Source organism: Trichomycterus rosablanca, chromosome 1 (assembly GCF_030014385.1).
Source record: "Trichomycterus rosablanca isolate fTriRos1 chromosome 1, fTriRos1.hap1, whole genome shotgun sequence".
In the NCBI taxonomy this organism is placed as follows: domain Eukaryota; kingdom Metazoa; phylum Chordata; class Actinopteri; order Siluriformes; family Trichomycteridae; genus Trichomycterus; species Trichomycterus rosablanca.
This window is the reverse complement of record NC_085988.1, coordinates 29786381-29812581: the sequence shown is the minus strand read 5'-3', so window position 1 is coordinate 29812581 and position 26201 is coordinate 29786381. Positions and strand designations below refer to the sequence as shown.

The 26201-nt window shown below is 37.0% G+C and overlaps 1 protein-coding gene across 1 annotated transcript in view; it reads right to left on the bottom strand.

Annotated features, from left to right (window-relative positions):
* Window positions 1–2906: 2906 nt before the first annotated feature.
* The window catches only part of ces2b (carboxylesterase 2b), a 38811-nt gene continuing 15516 nt past the window's right edge, over window positions 2907–26201 (bottom strand). Inside the window, exons 10-37 of the mRNA XM_062991149.1 lie at window positions 24048–24195; window positions 23826–23975; window positions 23436–23508; window positions 23096–23256; window positions 17859–18048; window positions 17555–17693; window positions 16782–16915; window positions 15974–16127; window positions 15757–15861; window positions 15260–15361; window positions 15000–15143; window positions 14805–14882; window positions 14035–14182; window positions 13813–13962; window positions 13202–13274; window positions 12862–13022; window positions 12044–12233; window positions 11653–11791; window positions 11376–11509; window positions 10253–10406; window positions 9260–9361; window positions 9068–9169; window positions 6901–7044; window positions 6564–6641; window positions 6308–6458; window positions 5934–6083; window positions 3270–3342; window positions 2907–3144 (exon numbers count right to left, since the gene is read on the bottom strand). Coding sequence (XP_062847219.1) covers window positions 2961–3144; window positions 3270–3342; window positions 5934–6083; window positions 6308–6458; window positions 6564–6641; window positions 6901–7044; window positions 9068–9169; window positions 9260–9361; window positions 10253–10406; window positions 11376–11509; window positions 11653–11791; window positions 12044–12233; window positions 12862–13022; window positions 13202–13274; window positions 13813–13962; window positions 14035–14182; window positions 14805–14882; window positions 15000–15143; window positions 15260–15361; window positions 15757–15861; window positions 15974–16127; window positions 16782–16915; window positions 17555–17693; window positions 17859–18048; window positions 23096–23256; window positions 23436–23508; window positions 23826–23975; window positions 24048–24195 — 3711 coding nt within the window. The 3' untranslated portion in view covers window positions 2907–2960. The remainder of the gene's footprint in view (window positions 3145–3269; window positions 3343–5933; window positions 6084–6307; window positions 6459–6563; window positions 6642–6900; window positions 7045–9067; window positions 9170–9259; window positions 9362–10252; window positions 10407–11375; window positions 11510–11652; window positions 11792–12043; window positions 12234–12861; window positions 13023–13201; window positions 13275–13812; window positions 13963–14034; window positions 14183–14804; window positions 14883–14999; window positions 15144–15259; window positions 15362–15756; window positions 15862–15973; window positions 16128–16781; window positions 16916–17554; window positions 17694–17858; window positions 18049–23095; window positions 23257–23435; window positions 23509–23825; window positions 23976–24047; window positions 24196–26201) is intronic.

Genomic DNA, 26201 nt, shown 5'->3' with positions numbered 1-26201 from the left:
GAAAACAAAACGTCAGTTTAAGCTTTTAACTGGTACCTGAGAAAGTAAAGGCACGAAGTAAAACGGCAAAATACAGTCGCTAATCTGTTGTTGTTTTTTATCTGAACTTACATATAATTTGTTTATTTCTATGCCACACTTGCAATATTTGTTTTGTGTTTATTATATTGACTCGTGACTTGACTCGGACTCTAGCCTAAAGACTCGTGACTTGACTCGGACTCTAGCCTAAAGACTCTTGACTCGACTCGGACTCATATTTTGTGACTTGTGAACATCTCTGGTGGTAATTGGAAGGCAAAATCCTACAAAATGTTACTGTGTGCATCTAACTATAAGTTACATGCACATTCATGGGCTGTTTTTAGGAATACACCTTCTATGTTCACCTGCTCATTTATTAGATTATTTCACTAGCCAGTAATGTAGCAGCAGTACAATGCATACAGTCACTGATAAGAAGCTGTTCATTACTGATTTTTCTGGATTCAACTGACAGAAAGGCTAAGGTAACTCCAATAAACGCTCTTTTTAACTGTGGTGGGTGGAAAAGCATTTCAGCATGTATCACCAGCAGAAGCTCACATAGAGGTTTACTAGAACATGATGTTAAAATTCTAATAAATAAAATAAATAAATCATGTTTTACACACTTTGGTTACATTAATGACGGGACAGGTAGTTACTGGTTACACGGTTACACAAGATTCATTAGTTCACAAGTTTCATGTCAATCACAGTCATGAACATTTTTGTATCTCCAATTTACCTCACTTGCATGTCTTTGGATTGGATTGCATGTCTTTTGTATCTCCAATTTACCTCACTTGCATGTCCTTGTATCTGTGTGTAACCCACACAGATACAAGGAGAACATGCAAACTCCACACAGAAAGGACCCGGACTGTCCCACCTTGGGATTGCACCCAGGTGCTTCTTGCTGTGAAGCGACAGTGCTACCCACTGACAAAGAGTTATCAGTAGGGGGATCTGTTAAATTTTTGGGCTATCTAGCAGCCAGCAACACAAAAATGTTGAAAATTAGACACATCATTTTTAAAACAAATGTGACAAGGCATGTTACAAACTAAAAATGAAAAGAGACTGGCTTTTACAACAGGACAATCATCCAACAAACTTTTCCAAATCCACTCTGAATTACTTTAACGCAAAATCTTTTGGAATGTCTCTTACAGTCTCATTATTAAACATCATTAAAATCTGGGAATAGGTATTTAACAATGTGCTCACGACACTAAAAGTGCTCTTCAAGGAGGAATGAGTAAACATTTCAAAAAGAATGGATAGACTTCTAGCTGCCTACAAAAAGCATTAGCAAGCTTTGATGTCTGCATCATAGGGTGTAATAAAGTACTGATTTAATTAGGTGTCTTAATTCTGCACATAGCTATTAATTTTTTATGAGTATAATATATAGTGACTGTTAACTGGCATTTACAGAAAACTGATATTAAATAAAATGTTATTCGGCCAGGGGTGTGCAGATGTTAGCATACAACTGTATCACACATGAGGCTCCAGAAAATATAATCATAAAATGTGATAAAAATGTATTGCATTTATGAACAGGAGTATTTGGTACAATTTAACTCACAACCTTACTCTTATGAGTAGGGCCCTACTAAATTCATGGAAAAATGTGCTTAATTTCACGGACTTTCACGGAAACGTTTTTCAAAAATCACAAATGTCACAAATCTTAGCAAAATTTTAGTGCCACATTTCACCCCTCTGCGTCCACAAAACTGGTTGGGAGTTTTCCAAACCCAGTTACTTAAGTAGTGTTTTAGCTGCTTTAGACTTCGACATCTTGGACTTTTTGACTTACCGGATGCTAACTGAATTGCTGTTCCCACCTAGGGGTGACAGTAAGACAATAACACCCAACATAGAAGCAGTGAAAACGGCTTTTCTAGCAATCTCTAATTATTTATTATTTCTGTGCGGCCCGGTAATAAATAGCTCACGGACTGGTCTGCGGCCCGGTGGTTGGGGACCACTGTTGTAGTGTGTTAACAATATTTTATGTATGTGTTTATGTATTAAGTGCATTTTGTCCCTTTATGGATTCGATAATCAATGGAAAAGTGTGCTTTTGTACACAAGTTATCATCTCTCTGTAGTCTGTGCTGCACCTCAAAAGAACAAGTCAGTAAAGTATTACCTTCCTTATAGTTTATTTCTTACTTTAGAAACTCAGCAAACTCTAAAGAGGCTTGGTTACACTAGGACCACCTCATAGTGCAAATTAACCAGTAAACATGAGGCACTTGAATGCTACACGAATGAAAAACGTTAAATCACTAAACATAAACCTTAAATGTTGAATTTTACAGCAAATTGCATATTACACTGGAAATGGCTTATTCCGTGGTCTGTGACACGATTTTCACAGCCGTGAATTAGGTAGGGCCTTATTTATGAGTGTGTAATTGTTGTTCATTGCTTTACCAAGTTTTTAGGGGAGGTTGTTAAGAAAAAGCTTTCAAAGCACTATTGGCTACCTGCATTAATTTTATTAAAATGTTTTGGCCGTTAAGGTGGTGTAATGTGTTAGCCCCCCACTTCTGAGAAACTGACGTTGCCAGTTAGAATCTTAGCTGTGCTACCTACCAGGCACTCACACAGACATGATTGGGAAGAGGAGCGAGCTGAATTGGTTTAAAATTGCAGTCTCTGTTAATTCGCTGATAGCACTGCATGACTCTTTGTTTCTCTTTTACTACGTACACCCATGTGAACGTCTTAAAGGGGGCACATAATAGTCCATGCCTCTCCTTAGTCAGGGTGGGGGTAGGCAGCAGCTGAGGAAAGAATGGGGGAAATATGCAAAAAATGTATGTATGTTGTATAAAGTTAGTTAAGACAAGTAATCAACAACAATATCAGGTTTGTCACAGCTTTTATTTTTTAGCTTCATAAAGTAGCTACAGCTCTGTCTATAGCTCAGCATGCTCCATCTTCTCCTGAGCTGAACGAATCAGCTCTGGCAGCTTCTCTGTCAAGAAAATATAGCGCTCAGCCCTCAGGTTCTTGCTAGGTTCCTGCTGAAGGTCAATGCTCAGGTACTCTGCTTCAGCTCCATATTCAGGCCACACGGTTAGACCTGGTCCGTTTGGAGACCTGTACATAAATAAATAATAGAAGTTCACTGGCGATGATAAGTTTTTGTGAATAATGAAATGGAAATTCATGACAGTCTTTTAAGTTTGGTAACACAGTTCTCGAACCTGAAACACTTGACTCACCCAGTGCGTGCAAAGTTTCCCCAGTAGTTCATTACAGTCCTGCATAGTTCATTTTCTTCCTCTGTGAAGGATTCTAAAAACAATTAAGCCATAAAATTAATACTTAAGATCAGTGGACCTTATTGGCCAGGTAAATCCCGATTCTGATTTTTTTACTCCCAAACTAGCTGTTAATACAATGCTAATAATGCTGTTAATATAATATAACAACATACAGTTGTTAAACTGTACAGTACACGAGACAGAGCCCATAATAATGAGAAATAAAGAAGGATTTTGGCCCTTTTTATTGGTACTTATTACACTCATTGGCAAATTTACACTCACACTAAAACATTTACATGTATTACCAACTTGCTTTACCATTAGTCATTACATTTCAAAAATGGACATATCTTTGCAAGTAAACTGTATTTTTGTACAGGGGCTCATATTTAAATATACAGCAGACCCTTGACATTATTTAATTGGTTCCGAAGGGCTGTTCTTAAGTCAAATTGTTCGTTAGTTAAACCTATTTTTCACATAAGAAATAATGTAAATAGAATTAATCTGTGCCAGACCCCCCAAACCACCCCCTTACCTAACCTTTCTAATGACTTAAATGGTTTTTTCTGTTATAAATACAAGTATATTTGCCCTTAAATCCTAAATTATATTATAGACATTACTGTAATAAACAACAGTAGTACTGTACATAAAACACACACCACATTTCAGTACAGTACGTGTGCAGTACAATACATCATACACAATTTCCTTCTTTTTATATAAAATGTATCTACCAGAAACAACAACTCTCATATTTCTCTATTATTTCCTTCTTTATTTCAATAGTGTTGTATTTTGTAGGTGTAGTTGCACAAAAGAAAGAATACTTTACTGAGCCGAATTCCTTCTTCTCTCTCACTCACTGTCACCTCTGCCTGATACACTGTGACAGCTACTGGCAGGAGTAATTATACAACAACAAATAGTGATTTTTTCATTTCCTCACCACTGCGCTTCCTTTGCACCTTCTTTGGGGACATTTTAATATTGAATTTTACAAAATATAAAGAAAACACTGGAAAAATACAGTCCGCTGGCCGAATGTTTGTTCACTGTATATATATATATATATATATATATATATATATATATATATGTAGAGAGAGAGACGGTTGGAGTCAACTTGTTCGTGACATCACGTGTTTCGCGAATTTCTGTTTGTAATCCGAAATTTGTTCGTACGTTAAGTTGAAAAAGATCGTTCGTAACCCGAAATGTTCGTATGGTAAACCGTTCATAACTCAAGGGTCTACTGTATACGAGATGGATTTAAAATGAATGTTATTGCCAGTTTTCCTTTCAATCTACACATCACCTTTTAAAAGGACTGAGTGAAAATGTTCTTAGAAAATTATTCAAAAATCAAAAACTGAAATCTCTTATTTACTAATTTATTTAGATCCTTAATTAAATAAAGCTCAGAAAAAATAGTTAAAATCTGACATTTGGCACCTTTTCAAAATGGTAAGGAATAGGATTTCAACAAAGTAATGCTTTTTTTATTTGTACTTAAATGTTAACTGGGAACATAACAACTGCTGGGCGATATAGAAATCAAACTTACAACCAGTTTAAACACAGGAAAGTGACTTAATCTTTGTGTCTGTGTGTACCACAATGAGCATGGAGAAATAAAAGAAGAGCCAACTAAACCAAAACTTCACAAAAGTGCTGACAATCTCAAAGACCATCTCCAGAGGACATAATGTTTCTGCGTCCTTCGAAGGTTTACAGCCGATGGCACTGTAGCTGACCTCCCTGGTTGTCGCCGTAAGAGATATATCGATGAAAGACTGCAATGAGGGATTATTGGAATAGTGAATAATGAAAAAAACCTAACAAATTTAAGCTGACCTACAGACACTGGATACAACAGTGTCTTTGAACTTTTGAACTAGAACTTGCTAGAACTTACTTGAGAATACCACAATCCTTTTGGGGGAATGTCATGTGGACAAGTTGTATTTGGTAAAGCAAAAGATTGTGCCATTAACAGAAAATGAAATAAAGACTTAAAAAAACCCACATAATCCCAATGGTCAAAGTAATAAGAGGTTCACAGATGTTTTGGCATCTTTGTCTTTTAATTAACAGTGACCACTCTGCCAAAAAAGCCTGAATTTTGGAGTAATATAAACATGGTTGTCCATCCAACAGGTTCTCAAATCTCTGCACAAAACTTTTGGAGTGATCACTGGATTAATTCTTACCTCTCTGACCAAGGTCTTTCTTGCCAGGCCCTTCTTACCCAAATGCCAAATTTGACCTGACCGTCAACTCTGTGAAGCTTCAAGGCTGTGCCTAGCCACTTCCATGTGAGAATTATTGAGACCACTGTGGTCCTGAGAACATTTAAGCCTTAAATATTGGTTTATCTTCCTGTGCTCATCTTGTTCTTATTCTGACAAAGCAGTGTAAGTTGTGGGATCTTACAGTCCCAGTTGTGCCTTTTACACATCTCAAGGACAATTAAAGCAAACAGGATGCACCAAAGCCACACGGAGTGGTTTCTGATAAACACCCTTATGAAGTATTATATACAAGAACCATGAACTGTACTTAAATTACAGCTCCAGATTTATGGAAATGTGTGCATGTAGGTTTTTCTCTTACCACTGATCTTTAGATCGCTGTTCCAAAAGCACATGCCAAAAACAAAGGCAATGTCATCAAAATGATCTGTCCCAACAAAGCTTGGCCTTTTCCTCTGAATAAAGCTGGTGGTGTGCTCTAGCTGGTATAGGTAAACTTGAGGTCCAGCAGCTGCCAAGTAAAAGCAATGTTCAAGAGACAAAACAGCTGTTACCAGAATTAAATGTACATACACAATAAATTTGGCATTAATAACTGAATTATCAGTGATACTATGATTAGCGATACTTAATAAGTAAGTCTTAATTTACTTAATTCAATTATAGACTCAAGCAGAAATATTATTGGACATTTAGATTTTGATTCCAGTTGGTACACAAATACAGAATCTTTACCTTTATGGACTTTGGCCAGTTTGAGAGCTGGAATCTTAAAAATGATGTCTCCCATCATTTCTCTGTAACCATCACGAATTTTAATCGGGTCAGCAGTTGAGCCCAGATATTCTTCTACAGTTAGCTCTTTGATCCATAATGAAATTGATGCCTTAATGAAAAAAATATGTGCAAAGCTTACACTTGTTCCTCAACTTCACAGCTATGAAATTTGTTTTATCCTGTCTGTACATTTACTATGCAACTGGGTTCTTACATCAGAAATAAAAGAGGCCATTGATGCGAGTGCTTGCTCTCGACTCATCCCATCAGTCCATCCTGGAGGTAAAAAGGACTGCAGAAAGTGCAATGCTGTTGTAGATATTATTTTAATAATGATGTTTATACTATTCATCATAACGAAAATGCCAAGTTTAAGAGCTCTATGTGCTTTTCCCTTTATTTAATAAATAGCACTGTAACACATACTGTTACAATGTTTACCTGTGTAGTAAACTGCTTATTTCAAGAAAATACATTTCAGCAGAAATGGAGTACACTGTGAATTTAACTGTAAAAATCTGTAATATACTAATGAGACTGTGTTTACTCACATGAGGCAGCAACCAACCAAATTCATCACTGTTCACACCAGTAATAAGTGGTACTTTGTGGAATTTCTGGTCTTCAAGGAGCTCCTTCGCAGGTTTAGGAAGAAATTTCTTATCTACTGTCACTACAAACTGCAGCATCAATTTCTGTAACATATTCAAACCTTCAAGTAAATAACATTGGCAAACATACAGATGGGTGACAAAGCAAAAATTGGATAAATGCATAAAGAAATACAATGGATTCAGAAAGTATTCAGACCCTTTAACTTTTAGTGCATTTTGTGTGGTGGCTTTGATTTGTAATCATTAGAACTGCACTAACCCCCCCCCCCCCTCCCCTTTCAATTCACAAAAGTATTTAAACCCTTATCACTCCACTCCAAATTGTGGCCGGGGGGGAGGGGGGTGCTGGAGCCTATCCCGGCTTTTCAATGGGCACAAGGCACAAAGTAACACCCTGGACAGGGCACCAGTCCATCACAGGGCAGACACACATACACACATATACATACACACTTCCCTTCACCTATAGGGCAATTCAGTGTCTCCAATTAACCTAAATGCATGTTTTTGGACTGTGAGAGGAAGCTCCCGGAGGAAACCCACGCAGACATGGGAGAACAGGAAAACAGGAACAGGAAAACTCCACACAGAAAGGACCCAGACCGCCCCACCTGGGGATCAAACCCTGGACCTTCTTGCTGTAAGGTGACAGTGCTACCCACTAAGCCACGATGCCGCCGCCAGGTGCATTCTGTTTTTATTTTTTTTTATTATCTCAAAAATATGTCTAAAACTCGACTGGAATCCACCTGATAAGATGAACATTAAATTATTTGGGCACATCAGCAAGTACTGTGTCTGGAAAAAAAAACACACATCACCTGGCTAATACCATCCCTACGATAAAAAATTATAGTGGCAAATCATGCTTTCCACATTATACGAGCACTTGTCACTGGTTTGCACACCTTTCGCACTCAGAGCACACAATACCTTTCACACACAGAGCAAACAAATGTATCTGCTGTATGGTGGCTGATTTGAGGCTTTCTTTGTGCCCCACCTCCTTTTTAAACTCCTTTTTATGTTCCTATATCTCTACCAATAATGTCATGCTACTATCCAAGAGATAATTTATGGTCCTACTCTCAGGATGGGAGGAATACTATTGCTGTCTGCCCTACTAGCTCAGCGGTTGAGGTACTGGGCTAGTTTTCGGAAGGTTGCTGGTTCAAGCCCCAACACTGCCAGGTCACAAATGCTGGACCCCTGATCAAGGCAATTGCTTGCATCATAGTAGTTCAGCAAGTTACTTTGAATCTTTCTGCTTAATGTCAAAGAAAAGCAAAACATGTCAAGCCTTATACATGCTATAAGGGCAGTTATTGTATTTTCAATTCTTGTATCTGTTGTTTATGCATTTTGGAGAAAGCATTTTAGTCCTTACCCTCACAGCTTTGTGTCTATAGTACTGTAGATTAGAAGTATACTACCTGCAAGTGCTCACCGGAAGCTCTAAATTAATAAAGTATACGTTGCAAATGTGACTTCATGTGTGTTCATATGGAAAAAGACAAGAAAAGATATGGATACCCAGGAAAATGTTTAGTTTTCTTTTAGTTTCTATTATTGTAGAAATTAATGTAATTATGCTTAATGCAACAAAACAAATCAGTATTAGGTTTGTATCCAGTTAAATGCTAGAAATCACATATTTGCTAGAAATCACATATTTACTTAAAATCAGATTTTGCGTGCGTGAATTACTATAAATAAGGCCCTACCTAATTCACGGCAGTGAAAATCGCGTAATGGATCGTAAAAAAAAGCAGTTTCTTGTGTAATATGCAATTTGCTGTGAAATTCAAAATTTAAGGTTTGTGTTTAGCGATTTAAGATTTTTCATTTCCATAGCACATGAAATGAGGCGCAATATGAAACAGTCCTAGCAATCATACGGCAATAAAGTTAGTGTGACAGACTTTTCTGTGCTGTAGTGTGCTGACAATGTTTGATGTATGTGTTTATGTATTGAGAGCATTTTGTTCCCTTGGAAATTCTATAATCAATTGAAAAGTGTGCTTCTCTACACACGTGATCATCTCTCTGTAGTCTGTGCTGTGTTTCAAACGAATATTGTGTGCAATACAATATTTTGTCTCACCTCTTTCGTAGCTGATATCACATCCTCCACTGACCAGCTCTTTACACACTCAGCAATTTTCTGTGTGCTGATGATGTCACAACCTAATGCCTTAGCCACTTGCTGCAGTGATACACAAGTTCAATGTTTAATGTTTGCTATTTTATACACTTGGTCATTTAGAATTTTAATGGACTGAGGGCTCTAACTTACCTGTGCTGCTGGCAAGGGATCCGCCACGATGCCTTCCATTATGGCAGTGCCACTCTCTGCAATTGCACGATGAAAGAGTCCAGCAGACAATGGAGACAGAAGCTTGAAACCAAACACAGGTACATGAGGTAAAAATTCAGTTATATTTGTTGATTGTACGCATAAAAATGACAAATACAAACAAATACAGCAAATATTCTTCTAAATTATGGACACCTGACCATAAGCTTGTTGGTTTGTGACTGCATTTGTGCCCAGTTAGTCAAAAGTGCATGCATAAGCTCAGACAACAATGCTGAACAACAAAGCCTGGCAGGCAATTTGTGTGTGACCATAAACAAGAACGACTATTCAGCTCAAATGTAAGTTACTTTAGATAAAAGCATCTGCCAAATAATTCCATATAAACAAATTATTATATATATTATATATTATAATTTATAGTTTATATATATATATAAACTATTAGAGCTTGACATTCATGTTTTGGGAAAAAAAAACCTACATTAACCAGCTTACCTGCAGCCAACAATGTTTAAAAACAATTAAATGGTCAGGGTATAAAAACATTAAGCACAGATACACCAGGGACAGTGCATTAATCCATCACAGGGCACCACACACATTCACTCACTTAATTGCTCACATCCATAGAGAATTTAGATTAGCCTATTGACCTTCTGCTTTTGGAAATTTGAGGGAAACTGGTGTACTCTAAGGAAACAAAGACATGGGGAAATATACAAATCTTCTCACAGACAGTGACTTAAGCCAAGTATCAAACCGGGGTCCTTAGGACTGTTGCTGTCAGACACCCACTATACCAAATGTGCCACTCGGGTACAAAAAACATAACACTGTAACGATTTAAATGCAAACTGTGCATTTAACTGTGTTTTAACAAAGATCAGATTAGCAAAACATGCATTTAATAATACAAGAGTTTTACAGAAACGTGATTACAGTATAAGAGAAAAGCCTCAGGTGACCTACCAAGAAAGATACACTGGCACCTCCTGCAGACTCTCCAAAGATGGTGACTGATCCAGGATCACCTCCAAAACTGTGAATATTCTCTTGAACCCACTGAAGAGCAGCCACCTGATCCAGTAGACCATAGTTACCTGGAGCATGTTCATCTCCTGTGCTGAAAAGTAAAAAATGCATATACAGCGATCAGACATAACATTATGACCACCTTCCTAATATTGTGTTGGTTCCCCCTTTGCTGCCAAAACAGTCCTGCAACTGCGATGTACTGTGTATTCTGACACCTTTCTATCAGAACCAGCATTAACTTCTTTAGCAATTTGAGCTACAGTAGCTTGTCTGTTGGATAGGACCACACGGGCCAGCCTGCACTCCCCATGTGCATCAATGAGCCTTGGCCGCCCATGACCCTGTCGCAGATTTACCACTGTTCCTTCATTTGACCACTTTTGATAGATACTGAGCACTGCAGACTGGGAACACCCCACAAAAACTGCTGACCCAGTCATCTAGCCATCACATATGGGCCCTTGTGGATCTCGCTCAAATCTTTATGCTTGCCCAATCATTCTGCTTCTAACACATCAACTTTAAGGATAAAATGTTCACTTGCTGCCTAATATATCCCACCCACTAACAGGTGTCATGATGAAGAGATAACCAGTGTTATTCACTTCACCTGTCAGTGGTCAGAAAGTTATGTGTAAAACCAGTCCGTCCAGTACAACTATCGTCCATCCAAAACAGGTTATACTGTTTTTTAAGGGCAGTGGAAGCTCAGTGGTTTTGGTACTAAACTAGTGATCAGAGGGTTGCTGGTTCAAGCCGCACCACCAACAAGTTGCCACTGTTGAACACCTGAACAGGCCCTGAACCCTCAATGTTTCAACTGTATTTGGTCACAATTATAAGGTGCTTTGGATAAAAGTGTTTGCTAAATAACATAGATGTACATGTATTTACCAATAAACAAAAAAAAAGGTAGTCATGTCAGTATCATATTTTAACTTTGTCTGGCTTGTATATTACTACTAGCATTTGGATGAAATGCAGGTTATTGACACACTTCACAAGAAGTAATTAGTAGAAAAAAATGTAAATAGAAAGAAATAGACATAATAGTTACCTAAAGAATCCCAGGAGACCCAGCCTGTACTGGATTAAAACAACCACCACATTCTGGTAGGCAGAGAGAACTGAACCATCATACACTGATGCTGAACCCAAGCTCAGTCCTCCACCATGAATCCAAACCATGACCTAAACAAGAAACAATAAACAGCAATGAGTTGGCATCTTCTGAGAGTTTTAGTACAAAAGGTCATTATAATAATCATGCACAAAGGTAAAACAAACATTATTAAAAGTTTCTGATAAGAGTGAGGTGTGGATTGAGGTCTTACTGGTAGGTTTGCATTTTCACCAGGAGTTACTGGAGTGTAAATGTTGAGGTAAAGGCAGTCCTCTGAAACTGCAGGAATTTCGCCAGTGATTGATAAACCCTTTAATAAATATATCGATGCATCTCTATTTTGTATACACCTAAAAAACAGTAGCATGATTTAGAATGAAGAATGTGCACATTATTCCAAAGAAATCACCCAAATGGTTATAGGTGTTCAAATCCTGCCACTGAATGAAGCACAATTTTTGTTGGTCCTTATGGTAATTGGTTATTAGAAAAATATGTTGGGTGCAAACCCAAATGGTTTTAATTAAATCATGCTATAAGGCTGCTGGGGTAAAGCAAGATGCAACTGTTAATTTGGTAAGCAACATCTTACATCATCTTACATGTAAGGCTGTTTGGTGGCATCTCTCACTCCTTGCCATGGTTCAGCAGGTTGGGGGGCAGCAAACCTCAAAGGTCCCACAGGTGGTTTGGCAAATGGTACACCCAGGTAGCTTTGGATAACTGTCTGCTTCCCCTTAGCTGTCACATACATACCTTTTAAAGCTCCATTTTTAGTCTGCACAACTGGTCCTGTCAAAATGCATAACAAGAAAATGACACCACTGACTGGCGATAAACAAAATAAAATATAATAAAACAATATATTTAAACAATAACTATAATTATGAATGGGACCAGCCTTTACCACTTGAAAAGCTTTAATTCCTTCCTGAATGCTGTCTATATTCCTATATATATAGGGCAACACAGTGGGTAGCACTGTTGCCTTACAGCAAAAAAGTTAGATTCCCTGGGTTCAAATCCCAGGTGGAGCAATCTGGTTCATTTCTGTGTGGAGTTTGCATGTGCCCTCTGTGTCCATGTGGGTTTCCTCCGGGTGCTCCCACAGTCCAATGACATGCAGTCAGGGTGTGTGTGAGTGTGTGCCCTGCAAAGGACTGGCAACCCGTCCAGTGTGTTTCCTAATGCACAGTGAATTGCACCACTGTGTTCCTTACCAAGACAAAGTGGTGGTAAAACTGACAAGAAATGAAATGGAGGAAATCACAACAGCTGTGAGAGCATCACTAACTTCACTAAGACAGTAATTGGAGCTCAGGTTCAAACCCAGGATACTGAGATGTGAGTCACCAACTCATCTGTAACACCATCAAACTACACTAAAACTATAGAAGGACCTTCAACAATATAACCTTACCATCTTTTTTCTCACTCATCAACCTTGGAAGAGTCTCGGTGATAAAGGTATAGTGTTTTCCCTTCAGGTTCTTGCCAGGTTTCTGCTCCAGGCCAATACCGAGATACTCAGCTTCACTTCCAAACTGAGGCCATGGGGTCAGACCAAGACCATTTGGAGACCTGACCGCATAACAGAGAGAAAACAGTCATAACTAGAACTTGTATATATTGTGCCTCAGAATGAGCTTTCTCATGACATGACATATCAATACCAACCAATGAATTAGAAAAAGACTAAAATTAATGTGATCATAGGGTTTAATAGCTGGCAAACAGAAAAAGTATTAATAATAACGTACCCAGTACGAGCAAAGTTCCCCCAATAGGCCATCATAGTTCGACAAAGTTCATTTTCTTTCTCTGTAAAGGTACCTGACAGACAAAGTGAGGAAATTATTTATATCTAATTAGACACAATAATTAACAATTATTATATATAATAAAAATAAAAGGTAGAACTGAGCCAGAAAGCATTATTTTAGGGAGACAATTGACAGTCATCATAATGACTTAGCACCTAAACTTCTCTTCAAGCACTAAAGCTGATTAACCAGTTATGTTTTGAGCATTGTCATTGTGACCTTTCAAAAATAGAAAGGGTAAAGGGTCATGAAGATAAGCCACTATTAGTAACTGTACAAAGTCCACATATTTATTATGTTTGTCTGTTAATAGGTGTTTCTAATGGTTGTAGTATTAGTTAGAAATACCAAAGCACCAAATACTCATTTATTAAAGCAAATGAGGGTTAAGGGTCTTGCTCAAGGGCACAACCGTGGCAACTTGGGAAGTGGTGGGGCTTGAACCAGGAACCTTCTGTTCACTATTTTAGTACTTTATCTGCTGTGCTAACACTGACAATATGTATAATATGATGCATGAATGTTAAAGGAAGGTATTTTTAACTCACCATTGATCTTAATGTGCGCATTCATAAAGCAGTGACCAAAAACAAAAAAGAGTTCATCTGCATGATCACTTCCTGCAAAGCTGGGCCTTTTCTTCTGCAGCTCATTGAAAGTGTGCTGGAACTCATACAAGTAAACTGGTGCTCCAGAATCTGTAAGTTACAATTTAATATTTTTATTACCAACACAAAGAGTAACTCACAAGCAATGTAAATGCATTTTACCTTTGTGGTATGTTGCTGTTTTGCGAGCAGGAATGTTAAACATCAAGTCGCCATACATTTCTCTGAAGGCGTCTCGGATCTTGATGCGATCGTTTGTGACGCCCAGGTACTCGTTTAAAATTAATTCATGAACCCATTTTTCACTGACCTAAGAAAAATCATATACAGAAAAAATACAGTTTATTATATATGTACAGGGATCCATGACAATTTAAGAGTTTCAACATGTAAGATTAAAAAATGAAAACAATAAAAACATTTATTTATAAACGATCTTTAGTGTGTCCAATTTTTACCCAGCAGCGTTATGCTTCCTCTCTACTGTTGCTAACCCTGCCCCAATTGAGAAAAGCAAACTGACTTTACACAAATTCTAACTGATTTGACCTGTATTTAAATTTTATATTATTTGTGCTCTTGTCGTTTTTGAATAAAAGCATTTTATCCTTTGTGTTTTTTCCATAATTTACAAGTTTCAAACATTATTTTAATTGAAATTCCATATGTCTAAATTATTCGTTTTTAATGGCTGACCTAATCTCTATGTGCTAAATGTTTTAATTTGATGCAATAAGAGCCTTACATAAAAGAGATACTGTGGAATATTGTGTATTGTACCATTCATGTGTATACGTATTTATTAAAATATTCTAATAAATATTTATTTAAAAAGTAAAATTATATAATAAACACTAATGTCTCACAGATAGGTGACAAAGTAAAAACACAGTAAATGACACACTTGACTGAACAGAATTACAATTACTTACATCTGAAACAATGTAAGGCATTAACTGCACGACTTGGTCTCTGTCAATTCCGTCAGTCCATCCCGGAGGAAAAACGAACTATAGGAAAAGGTTTTTGTTGTCATTAGAATTTGTACATCTAATAAACCATTTAAAAACAGGAAGAAAAGACACTGTTTTATCTTGTGATCAGCCACACAAGGAAACATTACTTACATTAAGCAGGTTAAATCCACCCTCGTCATCAGATACCCCAGTAATAAAAGGCACTTTGTTGAACTCTTTGTTCTGAAGAAGTTCATTCACAGTTTTTGGGAGGAATTTACCATCAACAGTAACTTTAAACACGCTGAGTATATCCTAACAAAGAAAGACAGTATTACACCATAAAAGCTTTGTTATGGCACAGCAATTACATTTAGGAATTATTAAGATAACTATACAAATGTAATTAATTTTACAGCTCTAAAACCCACCCCTTCAGCAGCCTTCAAAAGTTCCTCCTCTGACCACTGCTTTACACAATCAACAATCTTCTTTGTGCTGGAGGTGTCACAGCCAAATGAATTTGCTACATGCTAAAAAGAAAGAAATAATCAAATATTTATTTTCTTAATAAAATATTTCATGGTTAGCAAACAAGTGATAAAGTGGAAAACATATTTAATTATAAGTTCTATATAAAAAGCTGAGGTCTGAGGTCTTGCAAAAATGGGGCTGTTTTGTTCTGTTATACCAACTATTATTCTTATTTAATATTTAATTTACACATGTTCTAATTTACACATCATTAGACCACTATTCTTATACAATAAAAAAGTTCAAAAGGTTGCAGCTAAGACCCTTTTCATAGCATTTGATATCACTGATATCAAGCAATAAATGACAAGTAATAGAGAAGTAATTCTGTTATCGAGTCTCAAAAGAATAACAAATTCAAAGTTAGTAGGCAAAGAAGATAAAGTTTCTATACCTGAGCCATTGGTAATGGGTTGATGGTGAAGAGTGCATCCAGTGCAGCAGTGCCACTTTCTGCTATGGCATAGCTGAACAGACCAGCAGACAATGGTGACAAAATCTGTTCAAAAAGAAGTTCTTACACACTTAACTTTCAATCTAAACTTAAAAGTGTTTAGCAATGCAATTTAAAAGTACATTTTAATAGATCATTTTGTGCTGGGATGTCTTACATTATAAGACACACTAACTCCTCCTGCAGATTCTCCAAAGATAGTGACCGATTGAGGATCACCTCCAAAGCTATGGATATTTTCTTGAACCCACTGAAGAGCAGCCACCTGGTCAAGAAATCCATAGTTTCCTGGTGCATGTTCATCCCCTGTGCTAAAATTAGGAAAAACCATAAAACAACTGAGTCTCTGTAGAATGAATTTAAACCCAAACACATAATGCATTTTTAAAGTTTAAGTTAAAAAATAAAAATAAGCTTTGTTTAATTTTTTCTTTGATATTACTGGCAAACGTGCTCACTGTATAAAACTGATGAAATACCACACCAGGTTTATATGAAAATAAAGTAATATTGAACACATGGACAAAACTATAAGTTTTACAAGTAGGGCAAACCTTCGCATTCAGAACAGTTTTAATAGAACCTAAAATGCTGTCATAAAACTTCTACATGCTTTGTGAGTTTTTCAACTCTGCTTTGATTTGGGCTTTTTGATTGTTAACTAACCCTGCTCTTATTGTTAACTACTATGTAACTATACATACGCACTAGACGTTAATCACACTATTACTGTTTTACCATACATATGTAGACATTGCTAATATGATGTGACTTTTCATTTCTAGTTATAGCTGATACATGATGTTTATAGTAAAGTAACCTAATACAGTGTCTATATGGTGAGATATGGTTAAACGTATATTTAATATACAAGTAGTTGCCAGAGTATTTACTGTAATTATCCAGTTACAAATTGTCAGAAGCCTTAACTCTTTATTTTTGGTTAAAAGGTGTCTTCATCTTACCTAAAAAATCCAAGTAAGCCAAGTCTGTACTGGATTAGCACTACAACCACATTTTGATAGGCTGCCAGTGCATGTCCATCACACATGGAAGCAGAGCCCAGGGTTAACCCTCCACCATGGATCCAAACCATTACCTGTGGCACACCAGCAATATAAAGGTCTTACAGATACACTTTAAAAGAAACTATGTCAAACAGACAAACAACAGAAGTAACAACCAAATTAGAAGCAGTAGTGGTAGTAGTAGAAACTGCACCAGCAGTAGTTCCTTATTTTAATATAGAAGGTGCGGACTTCACAATGCACACTCTGTCCCGTTATACTGGTAATTATAGTAGCAGTCGTTACAATAGCCAAAGTAATAGATGTAGTATGAGCAGTAGTAACAGAAGTTGTGGGAGTAGTAATAGCATAGGAATTGCATAACTGCATAGTTGTAATTGCATAAGTAACAGCAGCATTAGTAGTAGTAATAGCTACAGTTGCAGTAGTGGCTGTAATAGTGAGAGTAGTAGTAGAGGTAGTGGTACCAGTAGCAGCATCAGAAGTCATAATACTAGTAGCAGTAGTAAAAGTAAAAATATAGTAATCGCTGTAGCTGTAGAATAACTGTACAGTGGTAGAAGTAGCAGCAGCAGTAGAGACAGCAGTGCCATTAGGAGCAATAATAATAGAATTATTAGTAGTAATGTTTTTACTGCTGTTTGAACAAATGAGAACATCTTACTACATTATGTCTAATTACTTTAAAGGCTGTACAGTAAGGTACTTACAGGTAATTTGGTATCTTCATTGGGTTTAGAGGGTGTGTAAACATTAAGGTAGAGGCAATCCTCTGATACTTCAGGAATTTCCATGACCATAGTAAAATTACCCACAAGATCCAGAAGAATCTGTCTGTTTTGCAAACACCTGGAACAAACACAATCAGAAGTAAAAGAGTTTATTCATTTTTTGTTTATGTTCAGCAACCACTGATCAACATTATTGACTGATCAACATAAATATGTACAGTTGACCATTTCTATATGTATAGCAAGCATTTAGGATTAATTTTATTTGACAGTATATTCCTACATGTAAGGCTGTTTGGTAGCGTCTCTCAGTCCCTGCCATGGTTCAGCAGGCTGTGGTGCAGTAAGTCTCAAAGGCCCCACTGGTGGTTTAGCAAAAGGTACACCCAGGTAGCTGTGCACAATAGTTTCCTTTCCAATAGCCTTTAAGTAATCACCTTTTAGAGCTCCATATTTAGTCTGCACAACTGGACCTGTAAAAATGACAGAAAGTATGCATATGCAATTTAGAAATTAAACAGGTTTAACAATTTGGCTCATAACCACAATAACTATTTGGCTGAAATTATGTGGACACCCCTCCTATTTATTAAATTCACACCCATTGCAAACAAGTGTATGAAATCAATGATTTAAAAAAAATATATTTGGATAGAATTTTTGGTGTGTAAGATCACGAGTTGCCTGAATAAAGCTCTGACCTCAATGACATTGAACTTTGGGATGAACTGTAATGTTGTAATGTTACTGAATTGAAGCCTTTGTTAGTGTGCTCACATTCTAGGGAAAACAACACAGAAAAAAACACAACTCTCCTAAAAAAAAGTCTACCATAAAAGACCTGTGGACCTTGTTTCACATCACTTCTGAGATACAGATAAAAGTTCAAACTTTTTAGCAGAAATGCACAGACCAATTGTTTAGGAACATTTTACGAGAAGTAACAATAGTGGCCTGTCCTGTGATGGACTGGCAACCTGTCCAGGGTGTTTCCTGCCTTTCAAATTGAATTGTACCCTGAACTGTAAGATAAAAGCAGTAGTAAAACAGACAGTGAATAACACTATCACTAGAAGGTCAGTAAAAGTTTGATTATGCAAAAGACTAACACAAAACACAATAAGTAAACCATCCTTAGACTAGAAAAGTAGAAATTATTATTTTATTAAACACCTAAGCCCAAAGTCTAGACCTTAAACTTGCTCTCATGCTGTCTCATGATGAGATGTGAGGAGGGCTGCTTATACAAAAAACATCCTTAAACATTTTTCAGTCAGCAATGTGAATTATTAGTGTTTATTCAAAAAGCCACAAAAATGTGGAAGTGTTGTTACTATTTGCAGAATGCACGTGTTTTGTTTTGACGTCTGCAGTTCTCGCGCCTGCACAGAGTAAAGTTGCGCAATGCTGCAACTGTATTACAGTTACGCGGTAAGTGTAATTAATTCAGTCTTAATGAAAGTATACATTGATGATGATATTGTCAGTATAAAACATAGCTGTACTGAAGGATGTGTGTGAGAGTGAGAGAGAAAGTTTCTGTTGTAAGAACTCTGCACAAATTAACTGCAGCTGATTGCTGCCACTTCAGTTCAATCAGCTGCTTTTGGTCCTGTGTGATTTTTTGTTTGTGTGTTTAGCCGTCTAGTCAGCTAGGTTAGCAAGCTAAATGACTTGTTTTCTCCCTGCCTGATGGGGAACTGTGTACTGTAACTGTGTCTGTGGTTGTTTTGTGTTCTTTTTTTCAATGATTATTCTGGGCAAATGGTTAACATATTGGTGGCTCGTATGATTGATAATCATGGGTATGTGTGTTCCATATTCTTTTTATTTGTGCCAAATAACTGCATGACAATTGCATACATTTAAATTAGATATTTAATCTCTTTTCAGATTAAATGAGAATCTGAGAAGATGATGAGGGAGATTTTTCAGCACCGCCAGAAACTTTTTAATGATCCAGACAGAAGTGCTGATATCCTTTCCACCTTCCCAAGATTTCTGGATACAAAAGGATTGGTAAGTTTGGAATGATGTTTATACTAGGTTGAAATTAAGCATTTAATGTAGTAGTACAACTAGTAGTTTAAAATTAATTCTTTATTAAAGGTTGATCAAGACTTCACTCTCCTGTTTTAAAGACAGAATGCGTTCTTCAAGCCAAATATCATAAAAGAGGCCAAGAGGCTCACTTCAACACCAGAGCTGCGTCACGTGTTGCAGTCAGCAGAAAGTTCACCAGGAAGTGATCTTGAGTCGACATGTGTGTTTTGCGTGTTTTAATGCATTTGCTATAATTTTCACCTTTCATAACTTTGTAATTATAGACTAGTTTATACACTGGACAATCATTGTCTGTTTACTGTTCTTAATATATGTCTCTTCATTGTTACTTATCTGGACACTACTGCACTTTAACTATAATATATGTAAATAATCTCCATCCTCTGGTTAGATGCTACTGCATTTCGTTGGCTCTGTACTTGTACTCTGCACAATGACAAAGTTGAATCTTTTTTTTTTTTTTGCATTAATTCATGCATTCATTATTGTAGAGTTTAAGATTTAGTTTTTGTTCTCTGTTTCTAAGTTGATCTGATTTGGGGGAAAATCTGACCAATAGGTAGACATTTCAAAACTCAACACCTCTTTGCAAAAGTATTAAATTTGATGAATTTTCCATTATTTGATTGTGACTTTGTCTTCAGTCTATGACCAACAAATGGCCTCCGTTGTTGCTTTTGCATTTTCACCCGCCACCACCAGGAAAAATAAATGTTATTTTTGAAAATTATTTGGTGTATTGGAATTAATTCTTCTAATTATTAGAAGAATAATTTAGGGAGTTAAATGAGCACTACTGAAATATTAAAATATAACTCAGAGCGGTGTTATTTTTAGATAGAACCCAACAGTGGCTGCATAGCAGAGCCTGGATTTGAACTATGGCGTCAAAACAGGGCCAAAAGTATTGAGAACCAAAAAGCAGATATTGATTTTTAGTTCATTTTGTATTTTACATTTATGAATAGTCTGTTTTACGCTTTTGACTGCGCTGTTTCTCAATCACGTTTCTCTCGGTCTCGCTTTCAGTATAAAACGTTTCTCGTTTACGCTGTTTTCTGTGCTGCTCTCAGTTACGCTTCTCTCAGTTTTTCTCTCGAGTCAAAATTTTTCTCAAGTTAGAGTTTTGGCCCCGTTTTGACGGGTGGGCGGGACCTCGTCACTCATTGGCTCAAGTGTACGTTTATATTCTTGTGTTGCCAGATTGGGAGGATTTTATTTTAAACTTGGGGGATTTAAGAAACACAGCATTGCAAATAAAAATGTTTTCAATGTCACTAAATGTATAATAACTAATATGTAAGATATCAGCAGTTTATTAGTATAATGTTCTTTATGAGCACGCATTGGTGATTTTCCATGCATTTCGGTGGGTTTTGAAATACGTTTTGACAGTGTAGCAATTTGGCAACCCCCATGACAACAGTTTGGACATTTGCTGGAGCAGCGTATTTGAGGTGTGTTTTCACTTTATTATAATATTTAAATGCTAATAAAATATATGTTTGAAATATTACTAACCCTATGTTTAGTTTAATTACTTAGCTTTAGCTTACTTTGCTAACTACAGCGGATATAAGACTTTATCTCAGGGAACGTTTGTTAATTATCATTTATTTCCAATGTTTTAACCATAATTAGTTTATTAATGTCTCTTTTTGCTCCTTTATTGACAGTGTGGAGCAGCATGGTGCAGTATTTGCAGCAATATGAACCGAGGAATCTATTCCTGTTTGTATGATCCTTTAGAGCAGGGTCTCTTATTCAAACATATACAAATAATCTGTGGGCTGTAATCAAAGAAACGCATGTAACTCTTTAATAAGTGTAAATAATATATTCATCTGTCTGATTTCATTTTCAAATGTAGTTTTTTTTGTGTGTGTATCCATATACATTGTTGTACTTAATATTTATTTATTTATTTAAAATAATAAAAAACCCAAAACATCTTTGTGCTGACTTTAGTACTATTATTATTATTATTAGAAGCAGCAACAGTAGCAGTATTAGTATTATTATTTACATATCAGCATCAGTAAACAATGCATTGGAGTAAACAACATTCATGGTGAAATTAACCCAGCATTGGGTAAAAAGATCCTTATAGTTGGGTTGTTGAAACAAACCAGCACAAGTACATTACATAACAAAACAAGTTGGGTTTAAATAACCAAGTGTGTGTTCTGTCCGATATTTACAGCACTGGGTTGCCAAATAAGCATTTTTAGAGTGCAGTTGCCTCTAAAGTTTGCAAGATCACAAAGTTGTAAAAACCCTTTCCTGACTTCTGCTTGCTAAATGAAAATTCAGACAACATTTAATCTCCTTCAGAGGAGCTGGAACTATTTCAGGCTGCCGGATTAAGGAGATGAAGGATATCTGTGGGAGGTACTCGGTGCTTATCTCTAGCAGCCAATGAGTGACAAGGTCCCGCCCACCCATCAAAACGGGGCCAAAACTCTAATTTGAGAAAAATTTTGACTCGAGAGAAAAACTTAACTGAGAAGCACAGAAAAAAGCGTAAACGAGAAAATTTTTATACTGAAAGCGAGACCGAGAGAAACACGATTGAGAAACAGCGCAGTCAAAAGCGTAAAACAGACTATTCATAAATGTAAAATACAAAATGAACTAAAAATCTGCTCTTTAGGTTCTCAATATCTGCTTTTTGGTTCTTAATACTTTTGGCCCTGTTTTGACGCCATATTGAACTGCCAATCCTCCGGTTGATAGCCCAAAGCTCTACCCACTAGGCTACCACTGTCCAATTTCAGCCAAAGTTTGTACTCCCTTAGTTACTTTTACTCTGTTTCTGAGTTAAAACAGGAACTCTGACAAGGTGTTAAACATTTAACTATTTTGAAAGTGTTGATTTAACTCTTAAGAGTGTGGAGCTATATAAACCCTGAAAAAGTGTTAAAATCAACTCTGTGGGAGTTAATTCAACACTGGACTTTTTGCTGTGTATATTCCTATATATATATAGGGCAACACAGTGGGTAGCACTGTTGCCTTACAGCAAAAAAGTTAGATTCCCTGGGTTCAAATCCCAGGTGGAGCAATCTGGTTCATTTCTGTGTGGAGTTTGCATGTTCTCTCTGTGTCCATGTGGGTTTCCTACGGGTGCTCCCACAGTCCAATGACATGCAGTCAGGGTGTGTGTGAGTGTGTGCCCTGCAAAGGACTGGCAACCCGTCCAGTGTGTTTCCTAATGCACAGTGAATTGCACCACTGTGTTCCTTACCAAGACAAAGTGGTGGTAAAACTGACAAGAAATGAAATGGAGGAAATCACAACAGCTGTGAGAGCATCACTAACTTACTAACTAACACTAAGACAGTAATTGGAGCTCAGGTTCAAACCCAGGATACTGAGATGTGAGTCACCAACTCATCTGTAACACCATCAAACTACACTAAAACTATATAAGGACCTTCAACAATATAACCTTACCATCTTTTTTCTCACTCATCAACCTTGGAAGAGTCTCGGTGATAAAGGTATAGTGTTTTCCCTTCAGGTTCTTGCCAGGTTTCTGCTCCAGGCCAATACCGAGATACTCAGCTTCACTTCCAAACTCAGGCCATGGGGTCAGACCAGGACCATTCGGAGACCTGACCGCATAACAGAGAGAAAACAGTCATAACTAGAACTTGTATATATTGTGCCTCAGAATGAGCTTTCTCATGACATGACATATCAATACCAACCAATGAATTAGAAAAAGACTAAAATTAATGTGATCATAGGGTTTAATAGCTGGCAAACAGAAAAAGTATTAATAATAACGTACCCAGTACGAGCAAAGTTCCCCCAATAGGCCATCATAGTTCGACAAAGTTCATTTTCTTTCTCTGTAAAGGTACCTGACAGACAAAGTGAGGAAATTATTTATATCTAATTAGACACAATAATTAACAATTATTATTATATATAATAAAAATAAAAGGTAGAACTGAGCCAGAAAGCATTATTTTAGGGAGACAATTGACAGTCATCATAATGACTTAGCACCTAAACTTCTCTTCAAGCACTAAAGCTGATTAACCAGTTATGTTTTGTGGTGGTGGGGCTTGAACCAGGAACCTTCTGTTCACTATTTTAGTACTTTATCTGCTGTGCTAACACTGACAATATGTATAATATGATGCATGAATGTTAAAGGAAGGTATTTTTAACTCACCATTGATCTTAATGTGTGCATTCATAAAGCAGTGACCAAAAACAAAAAAGAGTTCATCTGCATGATCACTTCCTGCAAAGCTGGGCCTTTTCTTCTGCAGCTCATTGAAAGTGTGCTGGAACTCATACAAGTAAACTGGTGCTCCAGAATCTGTAAGTTACAATTTAATATTTTTATTACCAACACAAAGAGTAACTCACAAGCAATGTAAATGCATTTTACCTTTGTGGTATGTTGCTGTTTTGCGAGCAGGAATGTTAAATATCAAGTCGCCATACATTTCTCTGAAGGCATCTCGGATCTTGATGCGATCGTTTGTGACGCCCAGGTACTCGTTTAAAATTAATTCATGAACCCATTTTTCACTGACCTAAGAAAAATCATATACAGAAAAAATACAGTTTATTATATATGTACAGGGATCCATGACAAATTAAGAGTTTCAACATGTAAGATTAAAAAATGAAAACAATAAGAACTTTACTGCATTGAGAACTATATGAATTTTTGTATTAACAATAATTTATTCAAGAGATTAGTCAAACAGGATCATTATTTTTACCACCTATAATCACATGGCACCAGCCAACATCTATAAACAACATTTCTACTACTGATAATGAGCTTACACTAATTGGTGACAGATTTTATTCATTTGGGCAAGTTTTTAAATTTTGTAGTTGCTGAATGTACAAAAGTTCTAACTAATTTGACCTGCAATGTTTAACTGAATAACTAGAAGTAAAAAATTTTTATCTTTTATGTTTTGCTATTTGTTACGACCCAGTCTAGGGGGAAAAGCCGTAACCCTAAAGGACAACTGAAGTTAAGAAAAAAACTGATTTTACAAATGGAAACTAAACGGGAAACCCAGAAAATAAACGGACAACAACAAATGCGGTTTACGGTTTTATATAGTGATTGTGCAAATATTTACAAAGTGAGATAAGTGCAGTGGCGGCTCCTGCCAAATCTCTCAGGGGGGGCAATTGTTGCGATGATGGCCAAGGTGACCCGTTCAATGGATAAATTAAAGCTTAAATAATTAACATCTTAAGTCATCTGTCAGTTTGCCCTCACAAATAACTTTGGACATGGAGAGAGACCAGCTTTACCATTAACCATTTTACCATTATCAAAATGTTTTATTTAGGCTGTTTAACATTTATTATTTTCATTCTTTATAATAATAAGTCAGAACCATATTTTAGACAAAACAACATACAGTGGGGGAAATAAGTATTTTTGTAGTCCCTTACAAAGACTTGAACAGTCTATAATTTTTATGGAAGGTTTATTTTAACAGAGAGAGACAGAATATCAACAAAAAATCCAGAAAAAAAACATTAAATAAAAGTTATAAATTAATTTGTATTTAATTAAGGGAAATAAGTATTTGATCCCCTACCAACCAGCAAGAATTCTGACCCCCACAGACCGGTTATGTGCCCATGAGGCACACAAATTAGTCCTGTCCCTGTATAAAAGACTCCTGTCACAGAATCAGTTTCTTCCGTTCAAATCTCTCGACCACCTCAAGACCAAAGAGCTATCAAAGGACGTCAGGGACAAGATTGTAGACCTGCACAAGGCTGGAATGGGCTACAAGACCATCAGCAAGAAGCTTGGTGAGAAAGAGACCACTGTTGGTGCAATAATTCGAAAATGGAAGAAATACAAGATCACAGTCAATCGCCCTCACTCTGGAGCTCCATGCAAGATCTCACCTGGTGGGGTAAGAATGATTCTGAGAAAGGTGAGGTCAGTCCAGAATTACACGGGAGGAGCTTGTCAATGATCTCAAGGGAGCTGGGAGCAGAGAAATGCTGGATATGACCCCAAGAACACCATCCCCACCGGGCATTTCTTTGCCTCCAAACACGGCGAGTGGAGTTGATGCCAAAGAGCTCAATTTTGGTCTCATCTGACCATATCACATTCTCCCAAGCTTTCTCTGAATCATTCAGGTGTTCATTGGCAAACTTCAGACGGGCCTGTACATGAGCCTTCTTGAGCAAAGGGACTTTGCGGGCACTGCAGGATCTCAATCCATTACGGCGAAGTGTGTTACTAATGGTTTTCTTGGTGACTGTGCTCCCAGCTCCCTTGAGATCATTGACAAGCTCCTCCCGTGTAATTCTGGACTGACCTCACCTTTCTCAGAATCATTCTTACCCCACCAGGTGAGATCTTGCATGGAGCTCCAGAGTGAGGGCGATTGACTGTGATCTTGTATTTCTTCCATTTTCGAATTATCGCACCAACAGTGGTCTCTTTCTCACCAAGCTTCTTGCTGATGGTCTTGTAGCCCATTCCAGCCTTGTGCAGGTCTACAATCTTGTCCCTGACGTCCTTTGATAGCTCTTTGGTCTTGCC